This window comes from Wasmannia auropunctata, unplaced genomic scaffold, assembly GCF_000956235.1.
Source record: "Wasmannia auropunctata unplaced genomic scaffold, wasmannia.A_1.0 LD334190.1, whole genome shotgun sequence".
Lineage (NCBI taxonomy): Eukaryota > Metazoa > Arthropoda > Insecta > Hymenoptera > Formicidae > Wasmannia > Wasmannia auropunctata.
The window spans coordinates 10,497-19,622 of record NW_012028700.1 but is presented as its reverse complement, the minus strand read 5'-3'; the positions used below and the strand labels follow the sequence as shown (position 1 = coordinate 19,622).

At 31.4% G+C, this 9,126-nt stretch overlaps 1 protein-coding gene and 1 long non-coding RNA gene across 3 annotated transcripts; one reads left to right on the top strand and one right to left on the bottom strand.

The window, feature by feature from the left end:
* The first annotated feature begins 869 nt into the window (after positions 1–869).
* Positions 870–7,305, top strand: LOC105459429 (transcription termination factor 2). Its single transcript, XM_011705432.1, has 9 exons — positions 870–953; positions 2,838–3,348; positions 3,445–3,594; positions 5,196–5,413; positions 5,493–5,994; positions 6,094–6,431; positions 6,499–6,669; positions 6,746–6,945; positions 7,023–7,305. The coding sequence occupies exons 1-9, from the start codon at positions 870–872 to the stop codon at positions 7,168–7,170; spliced, it is 2,322 nt and encodes a 773-aa protein (XP_011703734.1). The 3' UTR covers positions 7,171–7,305.
* Positions 7,306–7,530: 225 nt separating this feature from the next.
* LOC105459428 lies at positions 7,531–8,587 on the bottom strand. Of its 2 annotated transcripts, none has more exons than XR_975680.1 (2): positions 7,976–8,587; positions 7,531–7,898 (listed from the first exon to the last, which is right to left on the bottom strand). It is a non-coding gene; the product is annotated as an uncharacterized LOC105459428 (long non-coding RNA). The 2 variants fall into 2 exon arrangements; XR_975679.1 differs by having other exon boundaries at positions 7,531–7,882; positions 7,976–8,586.
* Between the last annotated feature and the right edge of the window lie 539 nt (positions 8,588–9,126).

Below are 9,126 nucleotides of genomic sequence, written 5' to 3'. Positions count from 1 at the left end.
ATATATATATATATATATATATATATGTGTGTATATATATATATATATATAACAAAATTATGCATAAAAATAACGTCAGAATTTGTTGCTAATTTGTTGCTCACAAAATATGTTAGTCTTGATTTAATTACTCGCAAAATAATTATAAATAACAGCAGAAAACCTACATAGTCTGCCCTGTCCATTATAAGTTCCGTTGCCCAATCTTCAAAGAATTAGTTACTCGCATGAATTCGATTTTAGAATAATTCACAAGCATTATACTATTAAAATAAGTCGATTTTCGATTTTGTTGCTAACTGTAACATGTAGAAATTAAATAGTTTATCCCGGCCGACCGCGCCGCGCGCTTTAAGTTCCCTTGTCCCATCCTCTAACGTGTTAAAATTAAATAGTTTATCCGGGCCAACCGCGCCGCATGTTCTAAGTTCTTTTGCCCCATCTTTCCAGATTTTGTTGCTCGCATGAATTCGTTATAAAAATAATCTACAAGCACCGTATTATCGAAATAAGTTGATTTTCGATTTTGTTGCTAACCATAACATGTAAAAATTGAATAGTTTATCCGGGCCAACCGCGCCTCGCGCTCGTAAGTTCCCTTGCCCAATCCTCCCAGAATTTGTTGCTTGCATAAATTTGGTATACAAATAATCTGCAAGTATCGTACTATTGAAATATAACAATTTCCGATTTTGTTGCTAACTTTAATAAGTTGAAAATAAATAATTTATCCCGGCCGACCGCGTCTCGCGCTCTAAGTTCCGTTGCCCGATTCTCTCAGAATTTGTTGCTTGTATGAGTTTAGTATAAAAATAATCTGCAAGTATCGTACTATTGAAATATAAAAATTTTCGATTAAACATGTTAAAATGAGCAACATTCTGGATCGAGCAAGGAAACTTGTGCAAGCAACAAATTCTGAGAGGATCGGGCAACAGAACTTAGAGCGCGAGGTATGGTCGGTTGGGATAAATTATTTATTTTTGATTTATTAGAGTTAGCAACAAAATCGGAAATTGTTATATTTCAATAGTATGATACTTGCAGATTATTTATATATCAAATTTATGCGAGCAACAAATTCTGGGAGGATTGGGCAAGGGAAAGAGTGCGAGGCGCGGTTGGCCCGGATAAACTATTTAATTTTTACATGTTATAGTTAGCAACAAAATCGAAAATCGACTTATTTTGATAGTACGATGCTTGCAGATTATTTTTATAACGAATTCATACGAGCAACAAATTCTAGGAGGACTGGGCAAGGAAACTTATAGAGCGCAAGGCGCGGTTGGCCCGGATAAACTATTTAATTTTAACACGTTACAGTTAGCAATAAAATCGGAAATTGTTATATTTCAATAGTACGATGCTTGCAGATTATTTTTATACCGAATTCATGTGAGCAATAAATTTTGGAAGAATCAGGCAAGGGAACTTAGAGCGCGCGATACGGTCGGCGGGAGTAAACTATTGAATTGTTACATGTTACAGTTAGCAACAAAATCGAAAATTGACTTATTTTAATAGTATGATGCTTGTGGATTATTATAAGATCGAATTCATGCGAGCAACTAATTCTATGAAGATTGGGCAACAGAACTTATAATGGGCAGGGCATACTATGTAGGTTCTTTGCTGTTATTTATATTTATTTTGCGAGTAATTAAATCAAGACTAACATATTTTGTGAGCAACAAATTCTAACGTTATTTTTATATATAATTTTGTTGTTATATTGTTCTGCTAACTTAATCTTCTTTTAGCAGAACATTATTTAAAAAAAATTAATAGAACAAATTATTTTCTTTGGCAACTTTTTAGCAACAAATAAGCAACAAATAATTTGACTAGTTAGAATTGATTCTGCTCATTTTGTTCTGCTAACATATAAGACATATGGGGTGTTTAAAGTGTTATAAGCTATATAATTACATTTTTTTGACAAACAATTATGTATCTTTTTTACACCAATTGATTAATTTTATTATTCTATGCATATTTAGGTACGGTTAGAAAATAGAAGAATAATTTATTCAGCTTAGAAGAAAGGACTTGATTTATAGATTAGATAATTACACATATTCATGCATATCTTGTAAATAATAATAATTTTAAAAAATTAGCATCTAAAATAACGATCTTATTACACACATTTTCTTTCGTTATTCTATTGTTTATCTATTATAGCCTGTTGTTCCTATTATTCTAATTTCGCTTACCTTAATATCACATTAAAATTACATTTAAGGTATAGTTATAAAAAGCTGAAAATATAAAAATGATATGATTGTTTTTTGTACATAATGAGATTTCTTTAGTTATTTTGACTATAAAAGTATTAAACAGAGATATTAAAAAATCAATAGTTTACGAAATATTTTATATTTTATTTTGGCATATTTTGGTATTAATTAAAAAATATCTTAAAATATAGTAAAATATTTAATAGTATTCTATTGAATAGTTTACAAGATATTTTTTATTTAATATCAAAATATGCCAAAATAAAATATAAAATATTTTGTAAACTATTGATTTTTTAATATCTCTGTTTAATACTTTTATATGCAAAATAACTAGAGAAATCTCATTATATAACAAAAAATTATAATGTTAAAAAAAATGATAGTGACCTTCATGTAACTTGAAAAATCGATTTTTCCGAAAATTAATTTTATCATTATTTGTCTTCTCTTCAAACCATATATTTGTTTGCAACATTTTTGCTGCGACGCATACTTTTAGAGATAATATCTTATAACACTTTAAATATTTCATTCTGTGTATATCACAAATATGAAGAGTTTAATAAATACTTATGTATGATATATTTTTAGCTGTTACTCAGTGAAGGAAATATCGAAGCATTGCCTGATAAAGGGCGGAGAGTACAGGAATGTTTACGTCAGCATGAAGAAGAAATCAAGATGTTAACACGCGAATTGGAAAATACTTCTTTAATGTCACGTTGTAGTAGTAGTAGTAGTAGTTCTAGTAGTCAAAAAACCGGAGCACATTTGATGAAGGAAGAATCAGAGTCTTTCGAAGATGAGCCAGACTCGGATTATTCGGATAATGCATATTTGGATATGGACTCTATGCCAATGAGACCAACCATGTTTCCCGAATTAAAACTGGGCAAACAAGCACAAGCCACAAGGGATAAAGAACTTGCTTTAACAGTTGAACGATTACAAGATTTACACGGATCGCTCGTAGCTCGTCCATCAGAGAATGAAAAAGCAGAAGATCCAAGAGGATTAAAGGTACAATTAATGCCACATCAACAGCATGCTCTCGCATGGCTTTTGTGGAGGGAGCAACAAAGACCATCCGGTGGTGTTTTAGGTAAATATATTTAAGATATAACAATCTATAATATATTAATATATTAATATTAATTAATATTCAATTTTGTATTATTGAAAACATATTTTCTTATAGCCGACGATATGGGCTTAGGTAAAACACTGACAATGATAGCTTTGATTATGACTACTTTGGCTAAAAAAGATCTTGATGAAAGTGATGATTATCTTGAGAGGAAAGATGACGATGATGATGCCGAATGGATTAACAAGAGTAAACCTTCATGTAAGTTTTACAGAACTTCATAAATATTTGTATGTATAGAAACAAATTCCTGTGTTTTTTAAATACAGATTTTGTTTCTAAAATATTTGCTTTCTTTTTTAAGTCAATTAAAAATTGTTATATCTATTATTAAGGGTCCATTCTACCTTGTGGCCCGAAAAAGAAGGCAATCTTTGGTAATTTTTTCGCGAAAAGTAATCAAGATCACTTTATTGTTTTTACATCTTATTTGTTATACATTTCTCTTTAATTTGTCATTTTTTGAAATCAATTTGTTGACTGTAAGTCTATGCAAAGTTTCGATGAAGAAGCCTTTCCGACTTGAACATGGTGCCATGGTGGAAGTACTGCAGGTTGCACCAGTCATCTAAAACAGTTAAACCAACGATTTTCCTGTTCAAAAAGAATGTATAGAATAGATTACGATAATTGATCTTGCATGAAAATTAACAAAATGGCGGCCATTTGAAAAAAAAGTTCGATTTTTGGCCTTAAATTTTGCTCTTTTTTTTTGCGATAAAAAAAAGTATTATTGATATTGATACAATCGTAGTCTATTCTATAGAGACATTCTTTTTGAACAGGAAAATCGTAGATTTAACTGTTTCAGATGACTGATACGACCTATAGTGCTTCCCCCATGGCGCCATGTTCAAGCCGGAAAAGCTTCTTTACCGAAACATTGCATGGACTTACAGTCAACAAATTGATTTTAAAACATTATAAATTAAAGAGAAATGTACAAATAAAATGTAAAAACAATGAAATGTGATCTTAATCACATTTTTCTCTTTTTCAAGCCACAAGGTAGAATGGACCCTTAATTATAATAATTTGACCTAGATCAGGGTTGTCATAAAACTGGAAATCAGGGAAAAATCAGGGAATTTTACAAATTTTCTGGAAAATTAAAGTTCTTAGCTTTAAAGAAGTTTAATATGCGTATATTACACACTTATACAGTTTTGTTAGCTAATGTAAACTTTTTTAAATAGAGGTTTAAAATGCTTCACCAAGAGCATTAGAATTTTCAACTTGTCTACTTTTTGTTAGAATTTTAAATTTATTTAAAACTTTTTTTTAACTTGTAAGTATCTTGTGTCACTTGTGAAAAAATTAATAAAATTAAATTAACTTCATATTTTTGTAATTCTTGTTTCGAGTTTGTAAATCTTTGTATAATAGCAGTCGAAGATTCCAATAAGCAGGATTTAGTTTTTATCAAAAAGAATCTATATTTTTACATGTTTCTTGTATTGTAAGCAGAGGAAAAGAAATGTATGCATATATATAAAAAAAGATAAAAGAATACCAACAACTTAACAATTAAGTGCAAGCAATGTCAACAACAGTAGTAGTAATTTATATTGCTATGTTAAATTGCTCTTAACAAAATGTTTAACGATTTCCAAATAGTTTTCAAATTAAATGAACATAAAAAAATTTTTAATATTATTGAAAGTCAGGGAAAATCCTGAAATTTTGTCTGAAAGTCAGGGAAGTCATGGAATTTTAGAATAAAGAATTTGTGGCAACTCTGTAGATGTATTTAATATAATAAATTTATTGAAATAATTATGTTAAATATATTACGACTACAGATCCCAAAGGTGGTACTTTGGTGGTATGTCCCGCGTCTTTATTGTCGCAGTGGGAAAATGAAGTGCTGAACAGATGCAAACGCGGTCTTCTGTCTGTAGTAGTACATCACGGCAGCAATCGACAGAGTGTTCCCAAAAAATTGGCAAAAAACGACATAGTCATCACGACGTACAATATATTATCTCGAGAACATAAAACAAATTCTACATTATATAAGGTATACATTAAAGATTGTAGATTTGATCAATGAGTAAACTAGAATCTTAATTTTATTAATATTTCTAATATCTTTGCAGATCAATTGGAAAAGAGTAATTCTCGATGAAGCTCATATAGTAAGAAACCACAAAAGTCAAGCGTCTGAAGCAGTTTGTGCGCTCTTAGCAAGCAAACGATGGGCTCTTACTGGCACGCCTATACAAAATAAGGAACTGGACTTATACTCCATTCTGAAGTTTCTTAAATGTTCGCCATTTGATGATCTTCGCGTTTGGAAACGATGGGTAGACAATAAGAACGCTGCGGGTCATCAAAGATTGGCTACGGTCATGAAGACGATAATGTTGCGAAGAACTAAACAAGAATTAATGGCAAAAGGCGAAATGGAAAGTTTACCCGATAAGTTTATTGAGGAGGTGAAAGTGGAACTCGACCGTCAAGAAAAATTGGTATACGAAAAAATTTTAGTTTATTCCCGTACTTTGTTTGCACAATTTTTAGCTCAACGCGCAGAGAAACAACACATGTTTGATTTGTACGGTGGGAAGTATGATAAGCCTGCCTTTCTCTCAAATCCATGTAAGAAATATTTGATTAAAATGATATACTGTATCTTACGTATTTCTAAATGTATCAATATTTATTTTAATTCAACAATTCTCTTTTTTTTTTTTTAAGACAAAAAGACTCAGTTTAACAAAGCACAAAATAAATTACTGTCATTGCACGCCGACGTTAAAACACATGAGATTTTGGTGCTCCTGTTACGATTACGTCAAGTTTGTTGCCATCCAGCATTAATCCATGCAATGCTGGACCAGGAAGATGTGAAGCAAAGCGGTATAATGGAGATGGAAAACGTAGATGCTGATTTATTATCTCAATTGCATAACATATCGCTCAATGCAATTGAGAATGCCGACGAGGAAGAAGATATCGGTATTGATAAAAACGTAATTGGGAATTTACTCACCTCCGAGAATCCAGTGTTTGATGATGATCGCATTAGCTCTAAGGTAAATTGCAATTATATAATCCGAAAGGTTTTATTTTATGTGATTAATGCAATATATTGTGATTTAGATGAAGATGCTCCTTGATATGGTTAAAGAAATTTTACAAAAAGGAGATGATAAATTAATCATCGTTTCTCAATGGGCTAAGCTGCTGGACATCATTGCCTCACATCTGTCCTCAATAGACGGTGCTACATTTAAGCTATTTACAGGAAGTGTCGCTATCAAAGATCGACAGGTATGAATTGTGGATATCAATATTTTGTAATTTTTATTGTACTCTAGATTAAAAAATTAATGCTTTTTTTTTACAGGGTATAATGGACTCTTTTAACAGTCAAAATTCCGGTCCGAGAATTTTGTTACTGTCACTTACAGCTGGCGGAGTGGGATTAAACTTGGTTGGCGGCAATCATTTGCTGTTATTTGACATCCATTGGAACCCACAATTAGAGACGCAGGCACAAGATAGGATTTACCGTTTTGGTCAAACAAAGGATGTTTATATTTACAAGTAAGTACACCATACTTTATTTCCATGCGCGTATGTTCTTCATAATGTTCATTTTAATATCTACGTTTCAATTTCAGATTTATTTGCGTTGATACAATTGAAGAGCGTATTAAAGCATTGCAAGAACGTAAACTTGAAATAGCGACGAACGTGTTGAGCGGTGCCAAGAGCAACGCTGCTACAAAGCTTACTCTGAACGACCTCAAATCTCTATTTGGCTTCTAATTTATTTCGTCTTGTAAGAGAACAAAAGGATGATAGTTTTAAGTTGTAAAAAATGTTTTACTTAATGATAATTATATAGAATTTTAAGCATAAAAGTGTAAAGTATCTTCTACATTAAATACTATTTTTTAAATAGATTTAGTTTAACAATACATATCTCATTAAATTAATGAATAAAAAAAATACAAAGAGAATACAAAAGTTTGTTTTTTTAAGTATATTTTTACTTTATATGAATAGTAACGATTTAAAAAATGTCTGAAATAACATTAAAAATATCTAGCAAAACGAGTGTCCGAATTATTTTCAGGATACCTTATACAGAACACGTTTAAAATTGGAAAACATCATACGTCTTTATAACATGTAAATACTCCTTATATTTAGATTATTTGAATTGGTGGCAGATTGATGGCAAATGCCAAGCAGTTTTGCTATTGCAAACAATTCGTAAATATGCAACGTGTGTATCTTGCAGTAAACAGATCTGTCCTGGAGTTGTCAATCTGTTGTCGTATGCTATTATCAGATCTGATCTGTTGTCATCAATTTGACTGCGAAATATGTTCCTCAGACTTGGTGCACACTGGAAATCAACTAATAACATATAGTAGACCTTGGCTTTAGCATTATCATTCTCTGGCAATTTGTTTTCCATTTGGCAACATCGTGCACAAAATTTTTGCTGGATCGATATCTCAAACAGCTAAGTCTGTTAAAAACAGATTCTGTAAAAATCTGCTATAAATTTGGTCTGAAAGAGATTACAGATATGATACTGGATTGACACACAATATATACTTACAATGCTATAGGCAAAATGCTGATATACCCAGATGGCAATATTCCAGCAGATTTTTTGACAGATTGACAGCAGATCAATTCGGTTCGATTCTTATTGTAGATAGCAATCTGTGTCTGCATTAGGATCACATGCTAAATTAGCAAACTGACGACAGAAACCGAGCAAGATCTGTGCAGGCGGATACTATTGCGGTATAGCATGTCAACAGATTTTGTCACATTTCTGACAGCAGTTTGCCGACATTGACAGACATTATAGATTTTGAGTGTAATTTGTTGTCTTTCTATCTTCAGAAATTGGTAGCATGTTCTGCTCAAAATTTATCTTTGTAGGATATATACTTATTATTTGAATATGTGATATAGTAACCCAGATTTATCAAAAGCATATATTGTAAATGTGTGTTGCATATATATTATTAGTAGAAATGTAGCAACAGCCGAGCACAATCTACTGTTTCTGTGACATTGTTAGAAATATAGAAAACTAGTAGGTTCTGCATTATAATATCATATTAGCAAGACGTGCTTTATTTCTACTGTATTTCTATTCTTACGTTATGGTTGGTAAATTGTAATGGCAGATACCACCGACGAGATACTCTTAAAAATCGCCCTGGACAAATTTTCATGCCAGCAAATGGGCCCGGTGGGCCTGGAGATAATTGCAAAGTGTTGATGTTATCGTCTTTTGACATAAATTTGCGATTTATTTAAATAATTATTAAGATCATGATTTTTATTATGTAAATGCTTTATAAATAAGTATGAATACTTATAATGCTATAATATATATATTGCCGCAAAATTACATTTTTTTCCAACTTTTACCATCTCTTTGGAATTTGGATAATCAAACGCAGATGGTAACTATAAAAATGCAGTTTTAAATAAAATTAACTATTAGATTCGACTTAGATAATTGCAGATGGAGGTGCATTTCTATTAAATGTAGAGTCCCTAATTAAATGAAATTAACTATAGTCAGGAAATTAACTGAGTACTAGCGTTTTCGATTTGTTGACTCGATCTGACTAGAGTCCTAGATTATCAGAGAAGCGCGACCGGTATTACGAGTCCTGATTGGACACGCAAACGGCCAATCATAAGATTGATTTATCGATATTAAAAATGGCTGCCGAATAAATCAAA

What these genes read in the sequence shown, in the direction of transcription:
- LOC105459429 (XM_011705432.1), top strand. Translation starts at nt 870, where the DNA reads ATGAGCAACATTCTGGATCGAGCAAGGAAACTTGTGCAAGCAACAAAT. An exon ending in TAACAAGAGTAAACCTTCAT is followed by an intron (nt 3,595 to 5,195) that starts GTAAGTTTTACA and finishes TTACGACTACAG; the next exon opens with ATCCCAAAGGTGGTACTTTG. An exon ending in ATGATCGCATTAGCTCTAAG is followed by an intron (nt 6,432 to 6,498) that starts GTAAATTGCAAT and finishes ATTGTGATTTAG; the next exon opens with ATGAAGATGCTCCTTGATAT.